This window comes from Semicossyphus pulcher, unplaced genomic scaffold (genome assembly GCF_022749685.1).
Source record: "Semicossyphus pulcher isolate SPU_LCO1_2020_fin unplaced genomic scaffold, fSemPul1.0.p SCAF_24, whole genome shotgun sequence".
NCBI lineage: Eukaryota > Metazoa > Chordata > Actinopteri > Labriformes > Labridae > Semicossyphus > Semicossyphus pulcher.
Window position 1 is genome coordinate 8274944 of NW_027211698.1, and position 22417 is coordinate 8297360.

Below are 22417 nucleotides of genomic sequence, written 5' to 3' on the forward strand. Positions count from 1 at the left end.
ATATTATAAATTTACCATAAAAATACTAGTGAATTGTCTTACTAAACCAAATCTTGAACATGTCTTGGAAACGAAACCGTGACGAGTTTGTAACGAGCCACTTCCTGGTTGAAGAAAGAACGGCATGTGCTTAGATTGTAACAACAAATGTATTCCACATAGAAATCTTTTATTGTTGGTATAAATATTTTCTATACAAAAATCACGTCATTGCTCGATTCAACACATGAGGGCGTTATAAAATTTGATGTACAAAGTTTCACACAGTGTCTCATTCTGAGTGTGGGTTACATTTAAGTGAATATACAAAACACTGAAAAAGGCCTAAGGCAAGCAGATAGTTGGCACAAGGGTGACATAAATGTGAATTCTAACTCCCTTTGTTTAGTATTGCTCCTGTCTGCTTTATAGTTTCCATATTATAACAGTATAAAATATGTCTATTTGGTAGATGTCTACAGAATTGACTGAGGTCTTTGTGTCTGTGCTCGGCTGCATCACCTGATCAGCCGTAGCGTTTATTGTGTTTATTGCTAATCTCCTCTGAGTCGCTGATGTCGCTGAGAGAGCACAGGCTGCTCTTCAGGGTGCTTCCTGTTCCTGCTTCAGTCAGACCTGCTGGAGGAGAAGTCTTTAGTAAGGCTATATCTTATCACATACACATGCTGGTGTAAAGTTGAGGTAGAGAATCACTGACCTGATTTAGGAGCCTTTCCAGTGGACGTTCCCCAGACGCTGGTGCTGGATGACTCCAGGCTCTTCCTCATTGGTCCAGAGCCCTGCGCTGGTTTAGACATTTCCTGTCTATCCTCTAAGGAGGAGACCAACCAATCACTGCTCTCCTCCAGATCTGTGTACTGTAATCATCCAATATAACTTTATTAAGTGTACAGACATTTATAATACATAATAATAAACGAGGCAGTAACATTGTACCCCAAAGATGAGCACTGGGGAGTCTCACCGTCAGTTCCTGAATCTCGTCCTTTCTCTCTGGTAAGATGCTGACGCCCCCTGCTGGTTTCTTTACGCCTCTGTCTGCAAACTGCTTCTCCATTTTTCTGGCCAGGTCAATGATTTTGTTCTCTAAAGGAAACAAACATTTAAAAGAAACACACTTATCTGGTTACTTTAATGTCCTTTACATTTCTTCAGTTGACAATGGCACTATGAGAGGTGATCATGCGTAGTTTATCAGAGTTACCACAAGCAAGAGTATGAGACAGACGTTAGGAGAGAAGCAGATATGACACAGATCTGTGTGTCTTGATGTTCTGTAGCCTACCTTACTAACGTCGCGATCTGTCCGCATTTCCACGAACAGTTAAAGTCTAAACTTCGTCTGTCATGCTGCCATATATCCATATGCTGTGTAGTTCATATGTTTCACTGATAGCACAGAGCTGTGGAAGCATCAGGCTTCATGATCAAACAAAGTTTCATATCACGTCGTGGGATGGGAAGCCAGGGGTGCCGGTTCCTCGTTTTTTTCAGCTGAATTGGGCTACTTTTGAAGTGTTGCTGCAGGCACAAAGTCCTGTGTGGTTGCACACTTCGCACAGCCCATGCGACGATTCTGACTCTGTGTATGTTTGAAATGTCAGACATCTATTGGGTTTCGCGGACCGGTACTAAACGACCCAAGGCCTGATACTGGTCTGCAGACCGGGGGTTGGGAACCCCTGTTTTAAAGGGTTCGTTCGGTTCTGAACTAACGCGTGTTACGACATGTAACGCAGCAGGGGTAACCAGCAAGTCCTGTGTTCTGCAAGGTAAAATTACTGTTTTTGTTAATGGAGTCTGGTGGGTTTGAAGAGAGCGATCGACAGGCTGTTTCTGGTTAAACAAAAAACTTGGACAACGCTGTTTTGTTGCAATGTATGACACTTTAATCTGATGCGATGCATTTGATTGGCGTCTGGTCCAAGTTATTTTTTCTTTCTAGCTCTCAATATCCATAGATAAATACTTTACACAGTAACAGATTGATGTACAAATGTAGCAAATTACTTTACTTAATTTAAAATATACTGAAGTAAAATTAAAATTACTGACTTTGAAAAATACTCAAAGTACAAGAAAAAGCTACTCAATTACAGTAACTTGAGTACTTGTTATTTGTTACTTCCACCTATGAGAGTTAACATCAAGCTGGCTGGGAGGTCTGTGCTAAATGTTAGCATAGCATGACAAGTACAAAGACCTTTTTTTTAATGTCAAATACAACAATCGTTTGTTACCTGCTCCTCCTCTGCCATGCTTACAAACCACTGTTCAAACCAGGAAGTGATGAACAGAGCTTTGATTGGCTTATAAAGGGGCTGTTCCAAGTGGAAGGCACCAAGTACGTTAAGTGGAGGGGTGTTTTGTAATTTACCTCCAATGTATTTGGTGTGTATTATATTGTATGTACATATGTTAGGATGACTGACAGAGCAGGTATGTATCTCCTGTGGCCTAACTGATTTTGAATTGTCATTTATAAAAACTTTAAAAACGCACCTTTCCCAAAGCTCCTCTTCTCCACGTTGCCGTTCTGATCTTTGTGACTCTGGAGTTGTCTCGGGTCGATCTCCTGCAGCTCGCTCACCTCTGACCAATCATCATCCTCTTCCTCGCTCTCTATCTTTGTGACGGCCGTCTTCATCGCACCACCCGCTGACCCCCGGGCCTGCTGGGAGTTGGAGGAGAACGAGTGCCTGGTTGCAGCCTGCCTGGCCTGGACTGGACTGGGTTTGCTTGCTTTGATTTGGACCGGGTAGGCCTGGTTTAGTCTGGGTTGTGGGGATTTTCTGCTCGGGTGTTTTGGGGGCTGTTCCTTTTCCATGTCTGTGTCGTCCTCTTCAGATTCCTCATCAGAGCTGAAAGGTGGAGTCCTGAAGAAACAGAAACATTTTAATGTTTTCACTCAACTTTTTAAGTTTGTTTTTTTCTAAAAAAAGTTTGAAAATATTGTTTAGATTTCAATTCAATATGATAAAAGTTATTAGGAATGTAAAGTTCAATTTTTTGGGGGGCAATTTTTGCCTTTTTTGATAGGAAAGCTGGAAATAGACTTTATGACGTCACAAAGTGCCGCCTCAGCAGGCTTCGGAGAGCTGGCCAATCAGAAGAAACTGGGCTTGCAGGGGCGGGGTTTCTTAAAGGGACAGAGCTGACTGTCGTTTCAGGCAGAGGCTGTAGAGGGCCTGTAACTGTAAATTATGCTAAGCTATTCCACAGGTATCACAGCTTGAAATTAGCATAATGCACCCCCTTTAACTATGCATTTATGGAGAACTACAAGAAGCTAGCTCATTTTATACTCAGTTTATTTACTTGGATGTGACGGTTCTCAAAGCCATCTTAGTTTTGGGTGTAGATGTCTTGGGTTGGGTGGTGGTCTTGGTCCTCGGTGCCGGCTGGGGGGTCTTGGGCTGTTTGACGGCCGGTCCGGACTGCACCTGGGTCGCTCTGGAGGGCAGGCTACTGGAGCGAGGACGGATCTGCAACACTGCAGACAAACACAAGCAATGTAACCATCATTAGCGATCGGTCACTGACAGTTCACACAGTTAATGTGGTAAACAGGCTCTAACAGATTAGACGGATGGTGCTGCATGTAAACACAGTTAAAGCCAATTAGAAGCTAACAAGTACCAGATGATCTCATGTGCTAAGGGGCTTTTCAATGACTCACCTTGAACTGATTGTCTGGATCTGGTCTGTGACTCAGGAGCGGGGTCGCTGCCTCTCCTCTGACCGCCCAGCTTCTGCTCCACAGTGCTCGCTATCTCCTCACGCTGGCGCCAGAAGCCCGGTTTCTCTTTTGCATAGTTCTCCTGATTTGTGTGCACCTTCACCAGGAGGGAATTCAGCGCTTTGCTGTTTAGTCCACTCTGATCCTGAGAAGAGGCAGAGAAGATAATGAGCAATGTTTATAAAACCTAGAAGCTTTAATTAAGAGTGTTTGAACTTACAGGCTTGACTCCCAGCTTCTCCAGCCTCTTAATAAGTCCCTCCTCCATGTCTGGTCGCATATCCCTCTTCATGCTGGTGTTCCTCTTCAGAACGCTGGAGGTAATCTTCTGTTTCTTCTCCGGCACAGGCTCAGGCTTCCTCTCAGCCGGCCTCCTCTCGGAGAAGCTGCTCGAGTCTGCAAGAGAAGTCCCGCTTAATCAGCCTTTTAAGGAAAGTCAGGCTCCGATGTGAAGAAACAAAAACAAGCATGCGTTTGGCAATCATCACAGAAAGCTCCATGCTGAAGGTTGATTCCAGTGGATGGATGTGACTGCGGTGGGGCAGGCAGAAGAGGAGAATGTTTGACTAGTTCATTGGAACAAACAAGATGACAAGATGACGGGTGGAAAAAATGATCAGGATCGCTGACATGGCAGGCGTTACTGAATATCAGACCCAGAGCTTGCTTTCCATAAAGCGTTCTCTTGCTAAATTCATGCCTTTCCTATAGAGCCCGACCGATATTTTGTTCTGCCAACATTATCGGGCCGATACAGGTCTATCACAGAGATATCGGTATTCGCATGTATGTTTTGCAATATGAGCTAATATAAAGACTTCTTTTACTTTTGGCAGTTTCATACATTTGTTATAGTTAACAGTAGGGCTGCGTGATTATGGCCAAAATGATAATGGCCATGACGTCTTTGTGAATAGGGTGTAGCACTGTACAGTTGTGCTGTTATAGATGTCTGACTTGACACTGGAGAAGGACGGGGAGTAGCGACGTTATCCCTCTTGGCCTTCATACACTCATCATACTGCACTTTGTGTTAGTTGTGTTGCTTTGTGGCGCACACACAGGTTTCGTACACTCTTTGCATATTATTTTTCTTCTTCTTAAAGACCCCCTCCAGTGAAAGTCAAGTGTTTAACCTTGTAAACATCTCCATGTGGTGTTCTTCATGTGCTAAAAGACATATCAGGAACAAGATAAGCAGTCATCTCCGTGACTCGGCCTGTCTGCGTTTAAACTGCAATGCACCAAGGACAGGCTGAACAACACGTTTTCAGATTGGCAGGTTTGTGACGGCACAAATCTAAGGAGCCAATCCCGTTAATGGACGGGGTGACGCTATGCATATCATTATGTGCAACCTATGGCAACCACTTTGGTGATGCGTGAGCCAGCTGTAACCGTCATCGGAATTTTTGCAAAGTCACTACTGACTACTAACGTTACTACTACTAATGACTACATTTCAAGCTAGCTACGTTTCAACAAGTTGCCACTAAACGATGGCAGAGACGTGTTTTGTTTTCCACTTTAATTTTACGAAAGTAGAAATGTGCATTATGGGCGATCGAGCTCATGACGAGCCGTTTTGTGGGGGGACCGGTGTTTCGGTTTAACAAGTGACTCGCTCTCTTCCTGTTTTAGCGTAACAACAAGCAGCGCTCAAAACGAGACTACATGACACGTTTGCGCAAGCAACACTTCAAAGACTCAACATTTACTTACATTGAGCTCATAATAAAAAACAAACAAGGAGGCATTCTGGAGGGCAGGCTTCTCTTCCCGTTTTCAACAGCTGCTGTAACTACGACAACCACAGACGCATTTGGCTGAAAGTCGGCAGTTAACATGGTCACTCCCTGAACCGAAACACTGGTCTCTGTTATTTACTCTTCCACTCTTAACTGCTGCTGCAAGGTAGCCACTCATGACATGACATGACAGTCTATTTTAATCCTGTTAATTAATATCGGCCACCATATCGGTAATAGGCATCACTAATTTTTCTCGATATCAGTCGGGCTCTATTGTCTGAGACGACAGGCTGTCCACAACAGACGGATGCATCCATGCAGACAGCATGCAGGCGACCGGCTCTGTTGCTTTTACTGTCTGCTTTACCTTTCTCCTCTTCTGACAGCTCCTGTATAGGATCCAGCTTAAGAGCAGAGACTGGCTCCTCTAATTGGACAGCACATGAGGTCAGAGGTCATTGGTAGCCAGGGAGTCAAATATGTGTTAAAAGAGAAAGAGGTGGTGGTGGGTTGGTGGTACTAATGTCGTAACATAACTGTCTGAATCAGCATTATATAAATCTTCATGCAGGAAAGCACATGCTCAGCCTTGCTGGGAGCAATTTTGTCGCAACAGCTGGCTCCTACTAACTTACCAAGTACGACTCTCTTTGGTTTAGGCTCCGGAGCTGGTGCAGTGGCGATGACTGGAAACAGAGAAGAAGATGCATTAGGATCAATCACGCAGTTTCCCTCAGTGAAACACTTCTCTTAACTAAACTCAGAAGGAATCCTTACCTGGTACTTCCACTACTTTGGTCGGTGGATTTGACGAAATAGTCCTTATCTGTAAGTCAGAAAAATGATCATTTGTTACACTCAAGTGGCAATCTCCTAGTCTGTGCAAGTGCAAAAAACTGCAGTTCCTCGAGTGTCCACTTGAGGCTGCCTGAAGCTAAGAAATAACATTGTGGCAGATGGGAAAATCTGCTGCCATTTTTACAGCAGAAATAAACATGTTCAACATCTTTCTAATAAATAGCTAATTTCACTGTTCAAGATAACGGAGTTTTTTTATAACACACCCATTTTAATCATATTAAGCCTCAAATTATAGGGGCAGGGTCACTTGATTGACAGGTGGATACTGCTGGCTTTGATGGAACTTTCTGGCCGTGCAACAAGTCTGAGCTCCAGCTTTTCGGTGACTTAAATGCTAGTATTATTGTATTGATATATGTTATTTTTATCACCTGCCGCTCTCTCACTGGGTGAGCAAGCGGCGAGTCCGCTGCTTCTTTTGTCTGATGAATAAACAACTGCAGTCACCGCCACCAACAGAATGTCCTCTGTGGAAATCACAAAGTTAAACTAGCTCATTCACAAGCTAATGGATCAGCCTCAGATACAAGCTGTGTCCCAAATCAGGGGCTGCATCCTTTGAAGGCCGATTGCATCACGGCAGCCGACAGATGTGGCCTCCTTTTCACGGACCACGAAGGATTCATCGGGTGCATCCTTCACGGCCCAATGTATCCAGAGACTCATTGTGTGCCAATTCAGACGAGATGGCGGACTCTCAAGCGGCTGAGAGCGTCAACTCAATCAAATAGCTCACGGTACAAATGTTAAAAAACACTAAAATGGCCTTGAAACAAATAAGCTTTAAAATAATATTTTAGGTTACATGATGTTAATTATGATAGCTAGTTAGCCAGCTAGCTACCTGTTGCTAGGGGACAGGAGCTGTGATTGGTGACGCAAGGTTAAAGTCGGGAACAGCTGGTGACGCAAACAGGAAATCCTCCATAGACCAGACCGTCTCATTTCAGTTTGGCCTTAAAGGGCTACACAGACTACCAAGGACGCATCCTTTGTAGACCGTGTCCTTCGAAGGATGCAGCCCCTGAATTGAAACATCCAGAGCTCCACCCTCTCATCCAAATATGGTCATTTCTCTAGAAAACCAACATGGCGACGGCTATATCCCAGCTTCATTCACGCAGTGGAGAAACAAATGGGTGACGTCACGGCGGCTATGGCCATTATTTATACAGCCTATGGTTATACCTCATGATCATGCATAGGAATTCTTAAGATTTTCACGAAATTAAACCCCATTTTTGATTCAATTTTAGGTATGAATTTTCTCAGCGATAGCATCTAATGTGTTGTTTACACATTTGTCCATACTGTAGCTTTTGTTGGGTCTGTTATTCCCATGCTGGATCCAGATTAAGCATTTAAGCTGCATGTCAAACAACATACTTAAAGGTTGTAGCCTCTTAATCTTCTGTCTTAAGTATCAAATATGGAGCTATTCCAGGAAAAGCATCAGCTTCCTGTGCACTGTGTCTCCTGTCAAACGTACAGTATCATCATGTCACAATACAGCGCAATCTGAGCCTGTGTAGCAAATACAGGAAATCCTGAACAAGGGCCGACCCTCCGCCTCGCTTCCTCTCCCGACATATTCACACAGGGCTGTGCTGGCTGTGTCAGCCTGCGCGAGTGTGTATCAGTGCTAACCTGCTCCCTCTGAGACCGGATGGTCAGCTCCTTCTCCTGCAGCCTCCTCCCCATCTCCTGCTGCAGCCTCTGGCTGCGCTCATGCTGCTCGGACAGGGACGACTGCGTTCTGCTCAGCTCGTTCAGCAACTGGAATACAACAGGAAGTCAATGCATATTTCCCTCATAGATGCTTTAATGGAGCTAATAATACACCAAATGCAGCTTACCTGATTATTTTCAGACTCGTGTTGAGCCTTTATTTCCTGCAGCCTGGCCTCCCACTTTTTATCCTAGAAGAGAATATTTTAGCACTCAAAATAAGTTCATTAACATGTAAGTTTTTAAATACACATCTACTACACCGACCTGTTTCTTCAGCTGGTGCTCTAGCTTTTGGATGGCTTGTATCTGCATCTCTTTTCCGTTGTCCACGTCTCTCTCTGGCAGCGACTGAACGGGGCTGGCTGCTTTTTCATGCTTGGCTGTCTGATTCTGGTTTGCTTCCTATGAATTAAATTAATCAGTGTTAATTTTGTTAACAAAATAAATAAATCGTTGACAATTAAAACTCTTTTCGTTAACGAGGCGGGACTAAAATGTTAGTGTTGAGTTCTCAGACATTCAAAATCCTTTCCCCCACTAATCTGTCTGTCAAAATCATAGGTCGAAGTAGAAGCAATGCATTCCTGTAACTGGTTGAATTGGTTGAGGGGCGTGTGCAGATCCCCCTGAATCTGACCCAGCCATACAGGTGATGATGTCCCAAAGCGGCAGCTTGACAACAACGCACACAAAATGAACAAGAATCACAAAGGTTAGGGATAGACTGATTATCAGCCAGGCCGATTATCGAGGCCGATTATCGGCGCCAATATTCGGCATTTTGATGCATATCGGCATCGGCCTTTTTTTTTTTTTTTATCCGATGGCCGATAAGAGATCAATTTAAAACTGGGTTATTTTGGCTCTGATGCATATGCTTAAAGGCATTTAAACAAAGTTAAGTGTTGGAGTTTGTTTTATTCAAAATTTTGACGCCAATATTTTCACTTTTACTGCAAATGAAAATCGGCTTCAAATATCGGTTATCGGCCTCCTTGACTACTAATAATCAGTATCGGTATCGGCCCTGAAAAAACCATATCGGTCTATCTCTAACAAAGGTGGTTATGAACTTTCTCTGTTAACCCAGGCTTTCTGCTTGAGGTTCTGTGAGCTTTTCTTCCGCACAAAAGGAGCGATCATCAGTAAAAACCAACACTGCTGCTGCAAATAAGGCAACGTGCAGAATGTGCTACTGTAGCTGCACCGCTTTATTCTGTGGCCTTACATGCGTAACGTTCCAGAAGTTTCCGTACACGTATAACCCCAGCTGAGGATCTATATTACCCCTGGAGAACATTGCAACAACAAAGGACGGCGCTTCATAGCAGACTGAACCTGTATCAGGCTGATTGAGTTGTTGTCGACTAAAACTATAAAGGGTAAAAATGTGACTAAAACTATGAAGCATTTCCATCATAACATTAAGACTAAATCTAAAATAGCGTCCACAATTAGCACTCCTATAAATAAACACATATTAAGAAGCTAAGCTTCCTGTTCTTACATTGAGAACCTGAATGTTTCTGGTGTAAAGGAACTCCATCTCCCTGCGGATCCCGTCCCTGCTGTCCTCTATCTTTCGGTCCAGGCGGGCCATCTCCTCGGCCTTGAAACGGTCAAATTGTCTCAGCACGTCTTTGTGCAGCGACTGCTGCTCTTTCTCCTGGAACCACAAAACAAAACAAAAAGTCTGTTCTGTTAACAACCTATTTTTTGGTCTTTAAAATGTCAGACAATAGTACAAAAGAGAGGGGATGTCTTCAAATCCTTATTTTTCCATGTGAACAGCCAAAAGATCATATTTGTCAAAATAAAAAAAACATGGCTTTTTATTTTATTACTTAATTAATCAGTAGTCAAACAAGTAATCCTACCAGGTTTTCCTACCTGAGCTGTTTTGGCCTGCAGCGTCTGCTGCTGCTGAACAATCTGCTCCTTCAGGCTGCTGATCTCCGATTTGAGGCTGTCAATCTGAGATTTCTTCTCACCGTCTGACCGCAACTCTGGAAGGCAGCAAAACAACAAGAACGTGATTTCACCTGCTAATATATCTTTACAACAATCCACCTTTAATTCGTTTACAGCATTTTCACAGTTATTTATCTGACTCCTATCTTTAACGTATCTATTATCGGACCCTCACTGTGTCTGTCCTCAGCAAACCTTCATAACCAGCAGACTTACGGATCTCGTACTCGTCGGGGTGCCGCCGCTGCATGTGATCCTTGAGGAAGGTGGAATTGAGGAAGGATTTATCACACTCGGGACACTAAAAGAAAGAAACACAGGCAAGAATTTAAACATCGCTGTCTGGATTTTTTAATCAAAATCCAAGCAACATATTTGGCAGCTCTCATTCTTGAGGAAACAGGAAAGGATTTGATCTGAGTCTGAATACTCACAATGCAAGTTGTAAAAACTACAGTGTATCTATATTTGTAGGGAGATGTACATGAATAAGAGTTTTAGACAAGTCCAGTCACCATGAAGGCACCGATTGCGCTCTAAACAGGCGCATCCTCTGAGATCAGGCGTGTGTTTCCAAACAGACTAATTGTGTTGCGCGGGTGATGTTGATTCGTTCCCCGCGGCAGGCGTCACAACACTCCAGCTTTGCACACACTCACACACTAGATTGAACTCTGCTGCTCATTGTGCCTGCGACTTCATTCAAGTTTAAACCTGCTGATACTGATATCCTGTCGCACCATATGGTGGCAAAGGCAGCAATGACATGGATAAGAGTGGTGATGAAATTACATTAGTGTTTGATACACTGTTAAAAAATAGGAGTTCAATTAAGTAAGAGTTCTTTGTTTTTAACGGAACAAAGATCAAAGGTCCTCAGAAGACACAAACACACAATCTCTCTATCAATTATTGAGCCACCTCTGTTAGCTGAGCTTCTAGCGCACACCTAGCAACCACATGCTGTCATGACACACTATAGCTGTTGCCTTGGCAACCATCTGGCCAGGTCAGCTGCAGCCTTACACTTGAAAGGCAGAGGGGGATTTTTGATTTGTGCTATATATAACCTGATAGTAAGTGAGCTGCCTAACAGAGACGGTGTATACAAGGAGGTGGATCCAACTGGTAAACATAAACAGTATCTGCTCTACAAGGACGTGTTTCTGTGAGGGTAGGGGGAAGGGGGGAGACAGCCAGTCATCTTTATCGCAGCTTTGTCACCCTTTTGTAAGTAGATTACTAAAAAAATCTAATTGCCACCAAATGACACCATCTGTTCTGCAGCTTTAAATCCTGCTCTTCCAAAATAAAGCTCATTATAATCATACCAAAACAAGGCAGCCATGGCGGCTTTCAACCTTTTTTTAGAGACAAAATTTACTCTGATAAAATCCTTTTTCGCTCCGTGTGAAATACACAAAGCGGGAGCTGTGAATAGCTCTGGGAACAATGACAGAGAAGGGGCCCTGAGGAGGAGGAGGAGCAGAGGGGGTGGTGGGGTAGAGCTAGCATGCTATACATATGTGAAATGCAAATTGTAACCCCCCCAGAGAGCGAGTGTTTAGTCCCTCAGCAGTACCTTGTGGTTGCTGCTGATCCTTGGCGCGAGCATGGACTGCTGGGTGCGAATAACCTTTTTCCTCTGCTTGAGCTCCCCCGTCAACTCCTTCACCTTCTCCTCCTGCTTCTTCTGCCGAGCCAGCAGCTGCTCGCGCTCCCCGCCGGCGGCCGCCAGCCTCTCCTCCGCCGCTCGCAGGCTGAGGGTGAGAAACTCCTGGCAGTGCAGGAGCCACTCCACCGTGAGCTGGGCCAGACGCAGGAGCTTGACCAGCGCCGGGTCCACGGGGCTCTGGCACCGCTGGCATCGCTCCCCGTCCAGGCTGCAGAAGGTCACGTTGCTGATGTGATCCTGCAGAGCGTCCACGTCCAGCTGGCTCACTACCAGGTCGACGTCCACGGCGTTTATCCGCCGCCAGTCCACGCTCTCCCTGCGCGGGCGGAACTTGAACGGGAGGACAGTGGAGGCTCCACTGGATGGAGTCATGCCTGGTGCTGGTGTAGAATGGCCGTATGCAGAGTGCTGGCTGAGCGGGGAATTCAGGAGGGAGGGGATACCTGCTGATGAGTGGGTCCCTTGGGTGTCACTGTTGTAGGGGTAGTAGACTCTGTCATGAAATGGCTGAAAAGAATACAGAAGAAAGATTTTAGATCCTTATATTAAACAGACACAGTATGCAAGCATAAACAAGCCCTACTAGCATCAAATAATTTAGAGAAGAAGAAGAGAGAATAAAAAACAGAAGGCAGCCACTAGCATCAGCTTTAGCTTTAGCAGAGCACAGATTCCACCACTGCAGAGTCTCCATCTACCTATATTGCTGATGCTGTCCTGACGCAGCCGTGCTCCCCTTACCATCTTCGACCGATTTTTGCCTTTACGGGAGAGAAAGAAATCGAAGATCCCGTCGTTCCTCTCCGGTTCCGCCCCCCTCCTCGCAGCACAACGCGACAACGCCGGGGCTGGGCGTCCGCCACGTTACCATGGAGACAAAGACGAGCGTGTTGTCGAAACACTGCAGGCAATTAGCAGATGTTGCCCTACAGTGTGTGGAAGACGAGCTATGACCTGCGGGAAACACAGAAATGAATCTCTGAACCCTTTTAACAACCACGTTTTCCCCTCACTTTGCTTCAGCAGCGTTTAAAACCGAATTAAAAGCAACGCCACTTACCTGTAAATGAGCACGAGCAGTTTTCAGTAAGCTAAAACGTTTTCCTCGCTAGCAGTAAATACCGCTAATCTCTTGGCATCACCTTTCCGAAACATTTCATGTCAGGACAGGCTTTTTTTTTTATCCCCTTGCTTGACCTTAACCCAAACAAAGGCACACATGTTTGAACTTGTCCCAGCAACAGATAAAATGTCTTTCAAGAGACTAGAAGTGCAAAATGTTGCCACTATTGTGGCTCACGTCTTTCAAACTTCTCCCAGCACGCGCACGGTAAGCTAACGGACATTTCTTTAGTGAACGTGCAGGGCAAAACTTTTAACAATTTAAAACAGTATTACACATCACCATCAATAGTGAGCATTAAATGTTACGTTTTATAATGCAGAGCACCGTTAAAAGAACTTACCTGAGGTTTTGTGTTGATAATTTAAAGCCTTTACAAAAGTTTTCAGACGACGGTAACCCAGGCAAATTTGAGGGTGACGTAGCTGCTGGTCTCCACATTCCTAAATCCCTTCGAACAGAAGAGACATGAAGCTACCGACGGTTAAAAACGTTACTTCCGGTAAGTACTTGCAAACTAAAACGTTGGTTAATTCTGGGTTTAAACCAATGACCTGTGGTTTAAACGAGTACCTATAGATATGCAATTTTCCTATTGTACAAAATTTATATATCGGAATACAAGGGCTCTTAAAATGATACATTTCACAGCGTAATTCTTAACCATGTGCCCGTTGGCTACAAGAAACACGTATCACACATCATCACGTTATCATGACCCCTTTTTTAAAACTTTGCATTCATACTTTGTAACTTATCCCATGTGATATCTCTATTTGTGTTCCTTTATTATTATTATTTTTATTGTATCTTCTATTTTTCCTCTAAATAACAATGTATTAATATGTTAATATGTAGATAATTATCTATGGGTATGTGGGTGCACAGATATATATAAATGTATAAGAATAATATATATTATATACTGTATATTCATATATTCAAAAGATAACTAGTCAATATGATTACGATAAATGTATTATTAATTTGTATTTTGTACGGTAATTGGTAAAAAAAATGTAAACAGGCTTAAAAAAAATACTTAATGTATAGGTTTGATAATTATCCAGTCAGCTTCCTTATTTATAATCAATGACTAAGGGAAAAGGGATGGGATCTAATACGTGTGTACTTCTTCCCACCAATTTTCGGATATTTAAATCGAATTAACAAAGTGTTGTTAAATATTATTTTCTTCCTTTGCATTTTTCCTTTTCACTGTTTGTAAATATTTGTGTGTTTATTTCTCTATTTACACGTTCGAAATAAATTTCAATTCAATTCTTTTTTTATGTGTTTATTATTTATTGTTTGCTGCTTCGGTAATGGCATTAGGATATGGCTTCGTCTGATTTTGTATGAGGCTAATATTCAGCTCTGTGTAAAACACAACTACCTTTCAAAAAGTATTTTTCAGGACCGTACACTCAAATGTGTACGCATGTGTAGTTCAGAGCTTCTCACTTCCGGTGTGATTGTGGGGAGTTGACGCAGCTCGCGCAGTGTGATGGGGGAAGGGAGAAGCAGACCGCTGAGCTTTGAAATGGGGATACTGAAGACGGGGATAACGGAGTCGGGTCGAGGGTGTAGGCTGTCCTCACCTCAGTTGACGGAAACTGAATAAAGCAACATTTAAACATTGTAAGAGACGAATAGGTTAAAATACTGATATAACTATTTACACAGCTCGAGTGATGCAAGTGAGGATTTCGAAAAGTTAGTACAGAAGGTGCGCTGGTCTTGTGTAAGGGCTCCCCCTTGTGGCTGATATGGTCATTGAAACAAGAACCACATCTCGCATTAACGCCAAATAAAGTATAGTTTTGTTGATTTTACCACTCTAGATGGCCAACAGACATCTTGCAGGACATGAGATGATTAATTAAGAAGAAAATAAGCCGGAAAATGTTGCAGAATATGACCTTTTTTGGGCGTGACAATGGACCCAAACTAGTTCCTGTTTGTAAGCGTGAAAATACGTTAGGAACCCTTGTAGCAATGCTTTGTATTTCTTAAGATTATCATACGTTTTATTCTTTAATTAGAGATACAAGAGTGTCAGTTACTATTGTGTATATAGAGTATAAGAAAAATATTTAAAATGTAGTGAAGTAAAACTTTTAGAGATTTTGTAAAAGGCAGAGGTTAAAGGTCACCCAAATACCTACAAAAACACATTCTGTATGTTGTGTTTTTAGTGATTTAGATTGAATATATGGGCTGTGATTCAGTAACATTTACATTATTTCACCAAGAGAGGTCAGTAGAGATCTGATCTAAGCCCTGAGTGCTTTTATTTTGGAGAAGTCACTTCGATTTCTCCCCGTCCTGTCCTCCCTCTCTGTCACAGGAAATGCTGCCTACTGCTGCTGTGATGGAGAGCAGCTGCAGGAGGCGACACAGTCCCTGCTTTAATGGGGGAGCAGCGCTCAGCAGGGTGGATCCACACATACACACACACTTGTCCACGCACTTACGCTGTTTGTATTCCAGGATCAGCATTAAAAGTGCTCTTTGGATGTTTCTTTTTGGCATAAAATTAAAGAATGATTCATATTCAGGAGAGTGCGGGCGCTGGCTCGGAATTAAACAAAGTGAGGCAAAGAAAGGACGAGGGAGGTTTTTTTTTTTTTTTTACATCACACATGCTGTCAAGAAACAACCTGCACGGGCACATCCCAGCGTGCTGAACTCCTCATCAGAGTCCCACTGCTGGAAGAAGGCCGACTGTTTGCCATTTCCCCGGCCAGTCCCCGGACAGCTTCAGTCGAGCCCTGATAAATAGAGATTTTAATTCCTCCAGACAGGGCCCTGCGACTGTCAGGATAGCCTGAGGCGGGCAGGAGAGACTTTCTACTGCGTCCGCTTAAAGACAGGCGGATCTCACTCGTGGCATCACAATGAGGCGGGGAAGTTCAGCTGTAGGACAAGATGGTACTTTGCTTATTCTTGCACCTGAATGCGTGCTATAGGCTCGCTTTTCCATGCATTCTTTTTTGTCAGGCAAGATTGTAGAATGTACAGACTCAAAATTAACCCACCATGAGGATGCATTTAGAAACCGTGGCAAGGAAAAACTTTCTTCTAACAGGCAGGCACCTTGAAAAAGAAGCAACGTCATCCGTAGACAGTTGCTACCGCGACCGGATGGGCCGAGAAAGTTGGAAAAAGGGAGAGGCCGAAAGAGGGGGAGGCCCTCACTCTCGCTGTAGCCTCCAGGCCCCGAGTTATGATGTTGACTTGAAACTAAAAATCCACACAGTTTGATAAGAGCTAACCAGAGCGGGAGACACATTCGCGGGCAGAGAAGTTGCGGCGCTGCATTAGTCATGCAGTAAAAAGGAGCAGGGGTGTGTGGAGGAAGAGGAGCGGACCTCTTGAGATGAGTAAGCACGGCCCTACACTCAATTTACTGCTTGATTTATGAGTTCATTTCCTGCACGAAGTTCTCAGCGGGGGTGAGGTGGTATATCTTTCCCACTATAGGTAGCTGTGGCTCCACTTCCCAATCTCCCATGAGACCCACTCGCACCACTCCGGGCCTTAGTGGGACTATAAATAATGGCGGCAGTAACAAGTACACATTGAACACAGAGGGGAGAGGAATGCCGAAAAACATCTTTATTCATGAAGGAGGTTCTTATCTTCCCCTGCAGAGGACGAGATGGATTCAGAGCACTCTGCATACTGGGATGCTGTGTACAGTTAGGCTTACTGTATTTATGCTCGAAGATAAGCATCGTGAAATATGTCGAAGAATCGGATGATCAAAAGGTGAACAGAGGCCTTTAACAAATCTGCACACAAAAGACGAATAAAGCTTTATCAAACAGCGAGAGATGCGTTCAAATGCTGCGACTTTAATCCTGCAGTTAAGAACTACTTTTGCAAACACGCTTTTTTCTCTAACGAGAAAATCTACGGAAGGTTAAAAGTGCCAAAATTAAGACAAACCATGAGTCAAACACAACATACATTCTTTTATATTTTTCAATTTAGGTGCTTTAACCATCATTATTAAATTGAAAAAAAATTGCTAATAGCACAATTAGCATCCTTTTTGTCTTTAGTTGTTTTTTTGTCTATTAAATTTAAACCAATCACAGTCCAGAAAACTAAGTGAAGAGGTGTATTGTATTTCAGCAATGGAAAGCAATGGCAATCTAATGTCCAATCACAGCCAGGGGGCGGGACAAAGCAGAGCTCTGGCTGCAATCCATTGTACTCAACACTTCCTCTGGCAAGGAAAAGAGTGAGAGAAAGGTCGTCCATATTGAAATTCTGAAAATCGGATCCATCTAGTCCGAGTTAGTCGCTTTCAGAACCTTTGTCTACCCCTTCTGGCAAGGAGAGTAATTACATTAGCATCGCAGAGGCAATAATTACCCGGGTCTACTGCAGAGTCATTTGACCCTGGTCTGAATGCCGATTGTAGCCTTTCCCATTAAGCAAAAAAGCCGGGTGTTAGCAGGTTTGACCAGTGGGAAAGCGACTCTAGGTAGCAAGCTAAGGCTCTCTCACTGCAGTAGCTAATGTGTTAGCAAGGAATGTATGCATTGCCTGTTGTATTATGTAATACTATCCAACAGTCATGTTAGCTAGGAGGTTGTTGATGCTAACATTAGCTGATTTCTAACTGTAGGTTATGATCAAATTTGTTGTATTACCTTGAAATATGGCCGCTTACCCACTGTTTAAGTTGACTGTTAATGGATGTCTGTTAGATGGATAGCTAGGATCAGCTAAAGGGTGTAAAATGTTGTGCACTTTGTTTCAATTCAGGCCTTTTAAATCTTCCATAAAGGAAAGGTCCAACAGCCGTGTCTTTGCTATCGCTCACAGATGTGGGTGCATGGCAGCGCCAGCTCGTGCCTTTTAAACGACCAGAATCCAGACAAATGGAAGTGTCAGCTCAGCGTTAGCTCTCGCCACTGCCCAACCAACTTAAAGCCGAGCAGCAATCTAGCCTATGACTGCCCACCGGTTTTCATCTCAGACACTTTGTTGTCTATTTTCAACGAGGCAGCCGCAGGGGTCACAAGTGGTGAATCAGCCTTGTGGGAAGGAGAGATGAAAGAGCTCTGCGGTGGGGAGGGGAGAAGGAGAGCAGCATCCCACCGTTTCCTTTCATTGTCCCCTATGAATGTTGCACAGGTCAGAAGAGGTACCAGCACTAAAGAATTATATATAGCAGACAAATGACGAGGTTTGCACTGATTTTTTCTTCATCCTCCCACTGAGCGAGGAGGCCCGGGCTCTATAGGGCAAATCAGCCACCACAGCAGGAGCAGATCCTTTGGAGGAAACAGGTAATGCAGATCGAATATGTGGAGAGAGTAATGTATGATGCATGTGCTTATGGGTATAAAACTTAACTCAGACTTGTAAGAAATTTTAAAAACCTGCAGCACAACCAAACATAACACATTTACTTTAGAAACATCGGATTGTTTTTTAAAGTTACGGAATCAACCTTTTTCATGTGGCAGCCATTTTGGATTCTGAAGCCCGGGGTTAGCTTAAAACTAACTTGCTCTTTGTACGTGGCGTCTAAACGAAAAGTGTTTTGGCTGTTTAGACGGCCAAACTTTGACAGAGGGTTAATATAAATTTGAGGAAATAGTTTTGGAATATGTTCTTACCAAGAGTTCAATGATATACGTCCTAGTATTAAGTTAGAACACTGAAACGGTTAGCTTAGCCTCCTGTCAAGCTAGGAAGCTAGCCTGGCTTTGTCCAAAATTAACCTACCATCACCTCTAAAGCTAAATGACTGACCTTATATCTTGTTCAAGATGGCTAACGGCTAACCAGGGAGTGCGCTTTTAGCTGGACTCAAATGTTTTCAATGCAAAGTAGCTAAAACCTGTTCAGATAGTAGCTACATTACATCATGTGCTAGTTAGCATATTCATGAATTCAGTGCTTTATCATTATACATATTTTTCAAGCAGCTATCGTCTCATTAATACACACCTCTTACTTCAAAAACATCATTATGAATGTAGAGGGAGGGAGGATGCAGACAAACTCACTCTCAACTCTAAACTGTGTATTTTAAGAAAAAACTAAAACTTAAAGAGTCGACTTAAATAATTTAGCACAAAAACAAAAGACTCAGTTCCCAGACGAACAGTGGGGTTCGGTGATTGAGCACATTTACAGCTCGTTCGTGTTTCTTTCTGGCTGTTTGGTCAACTGAGCATGTTGCTGCTCTCCTCCACGCACTCCATTTATGACAACAGCCACATGAGAGAACATTGACTGAGAAAGACTGGCAACAATCCTCAAAGATGGTCCGCTAAAAGTGGCTCGTGTTCTTACTAGTTGTTTTTTAGGGATAATGGGGAGAAAAGTTGCTTAAGTAGCCAAATCTTGAAAGATAGCCGTTAAGCTAGCAACATGTGATTTTGTGAGCTAAATATGAAGCTAAAAATGGCAAGTGGTTAGCTTAGCGCCGCATAAAGACAGGAAGCAGGAGGAAGTAGCTAGCCATGTGACTGCGAAGACACAGTTTTTGTACTTATTCAACAAAAAAATAAACTGTTCACTTGTGTGTTTTAGAGAAGTAGGTAGGCTAATATTATAAGCTTTGGACGGTGTCAAGCTAATGGTTTCCGTCTATTGTGTACTGGCTCTAGCTTAATACTTCGGACAGGCATTATAGTGCTAGATATTTGTGCTAGCAAGACAATGAATAAGCCCAAAATGCTAAAAGTATTCCTGGAATATTATTTTTGCAATGTGTAACAAAACAAAAAGGAGCCGCATTTCCTCCGTGCCCCTCCTTGAACCCACTCATTTTACTTGCTGATTTTCTCTCTGCACTTTCCCACCTTGTGTTTGAATGCGCCTATATGTGGATAAAAACAGCTCCGAAAGCTGCTATTAACAGGTAACCAACAAGGACGAATAATTTTTGTCTCACACTTTCTCAGGCGCAGCTCCAGGGAGCTAAAATAGCACCTTGTTATGACATTAAAGGAGTGAAAATTTCCTCACCATTGCCGCTGCTGATTTTTTTGGCTGGAGGATCTAATTAGATTATCCTCTAAGTATTAAGTTACAGGACAATTAGGGTACGGTTTAAGCTTTTAAATATACCTGTACTACAAGGGAGGAGTGTTTAAAGGCTGCTCAACCTTCCAAGCAGCCTTTAATTGTAACCTAGCACTAGCAAGAACCGAAAGTGGAAGTCTTTGCTGTCCTTTAGGTAGTCCTATTAGAGACTAAATGTTAGTCCTGACAGTTTGAACAAATGAGGGAGCGGGCTGAAAAGAAGAGAGAAGATAACTGTCGCTCTCTTTGAGCTATGGCAGCCTTCCAGTACGGGCCTTCTTTGTATTCAGAAAGCACCTCGTTTTTGTGTCAGCGCGGGACAAGAGAAGCACTTAACGTGACATTTAGAGATGCTCAGAGATTCTCTCTGGAGGCCAGAGGGAGGGAGAAAAGGACCAATGATGTTATCGCGGACATGTGTTTTAAATGCCAGGAGGGGTGCTTCACCAGAGAGCTTTGGCCACAAAGATAAGAGAATAACCCCGGCCTCTGGTCTTGCACCTCTTGCACCCGTTCCGCGGCTCACGTTAAGCTTTGTCTGAAATGGTTTCATCTCTTTTCTATCTGATATGATCTTTTAAGGCTTATAGAACAATCTTCTTAGATTGTACATTAGGGCTGCTGTTATCCTTAGAAGAAATCCACACATGCAGGGTGCATTTTAAATAGTCAGCCACAGGATAGGACACTCTCAGCCTCATGAGTGGGCGACACACGCTTTCTGGGATTCTGCATCTTAACCAGATGGCCGTAATACACATCTTAACGGCGGATCAGAGGCGTGTTTAAAGACTCCCCCTGAATAATGTCGAAAATCTCCTTTCCATTAATACCAGGCTAAATATCTCTTATTGATGTGGGTTTATCCTGAAGGGACCTCCACAACAAGGCAGCATGAATATTTAACAGGTAAATAAAGGTCAGGCTTCTTGTATAGACGCCAGGATTGAACTAATCAATCATCATTTCTGTGGGAAATGTGCTCCAATTAAAGCCAACCTGATACCACAGGATATCTTTCTTCAGGTAGATGCTGTGAATATTCTCCAACAAATTAATCCATAATCCTTGAAATGAAGCATCTGAATATTTTGCAATTCAAATGCGCTCCATTCATCCGTCATACGGATGTATTTCTCCGCACGCCGTCTATGTAAGCATTTGTACTCGTGCACGAAATTTCCGTAGCGTTTCATGCGACGTCTGGTGACTCTGCCGAACCCCTCCAATAAATCAGGCGAGGGAGTTAGATGTATGAAGATAGAGCTGCATAGTGATGAAGCAGCAGCGCGGGAGCGGAGTTTCGGAAACAAGGTTTGCCATTCATCACGAAAAAAAAAAAAAATCCCATCCAGACATCCGGAGAACATCCACCGAGTCATTTTTCGTGTCTGATATGGCGAGTCGCTCTTGTAGGCTGCAGGTTTTTCTGCTTCAGACACCTTGTTGAACAGTTTCCTTGGAAATGGCACCTCGTGTAGGAGGAGAGGACAACAGAAGTGTCACAATATTAATAGTCACTAGTGACAGCTGGATATTGAAGGTGGTTGAATTGGTTTTACTGGAAAAAGCCGGTAAGAAAGGTGTTGGGTAGCGTTTGATCTGCTGTAATGTCTCTTTTTTTCACTCGCTGCAATTTGCCAAATGCTCCCTCGCGGACAAAAATTCTCACCCTGTCACGTGCGGATATTCTGTGTGTGTTTACTCAAGGAGGAATAATCCATTTGTACATTTCTCGCCATCTCAGGGCCCCTTGAATATTTAAGCCTTTGATGTTTGGTTGTCTAATGCAGTTACCTAAGCAGCTTGCCGTAACCGGCCTCCCAGAGATTCCCTTTGCACGCTTCTCCCCCCCCTATTTTCTGCAATGTGTGTGGATTGCAAAAATAAAGTCTCCTTTTGAAGCCGCTCCTCGCTGCCTCTCGGGAAGGTGTTTTCTGTAGATAATGACTTATTTCAATTCACACCTCACCCAAAGAGCGCCGCACAAATCTTCCTTTTTTCCCGTTAACTTCTTGCTTCCTTAAGTACCTGCAAATGTTGTGACACGAATGTGATGAGTCTTCGGCGCACATGGCAGATTTGGTCTGACTTTTTTTTTAAACGTCTAATACAACAAAAGAGACACAGCTGCCAGGTATGTGGCATTGAAGCAATTGGGGAAAATGGAAGAACAAACAGGGCCGAGGCCCGGGCCAGTTTCCAGTGAACGTGTGCCCGGAATGTGTGATGACCGAATTCATGCGGCATGCAGTCTTAAGCAATGTTGCTGTAAATTGGCAGTAAAACGGTGAACTACGGACTGCCAGAGTTATTGGGCACGTGGCCCAGACAGCCCCTGACTCAGCTCAGAGGCATGGTTAACCTGGCACAGACACACACCAGCTGGATGGACCATTAACGGCCATTATTAGACTGAATCTCCTCACAACAAGCTGCTTGTACTCCATTATTTTAGACTCTAAGAACTGGTGAACACCAGCTGGGATTTTTTTTTAAACATTGAT

At 43.5% G+C, this 22417-nt stretch overlaps 1 protein-coding gene across 2 annotated transcripts; it reads right to left on the reverse strand.

Moving 5' to 3' along the window:
* Positions 1–163: 163 nt before the first annotated feature.
* Positions 164–13272, reverse strand: dzip1 (DAZ interacting zinc finger protein 1). Of its 2 annotated transcripts, XM_069675217.1 has the most exons (19): positions 13195–13272; positions 12470–12682; positions 11636–12235; positions 10270–10354; positions 9973–10088; positions 9590–9748; positions 8347–8484; positions 8208–8270; positions 7999–8127; positions 6268–6316; positions 6126–6176; positions 5858–5917; positions 3960–4135; positions 3680–3884; positions 3319–3493; positions 2503–2876; positions 965–1086; positions 698–857; positions 164–615 (listed from the first exon to the last, which is right to left on the reverse strand). In XM_069675217.1, exons 2-19 carry the CDS (start codon positions 12470–12472, stop codon positions 506–508), a joined length of 2775 nt encoding a protein of 924 aa, XP_069531318.1. In that variant the 5' UTR covers positions 12473–12682; positions 13195–13272; the 3' UTR covers positions 164–505. The 2 variants fall into 2 exon arrangements, with proteins under 2 accessions (XP_069531318.1, XP_069531320.1); XM_069675219.1 differs by lacking the exon at positions 5858–5917 and having other exon boundaries at positions 164–618.
* Positions 13273–22417: the final 9145 nt, after the last annotated feature.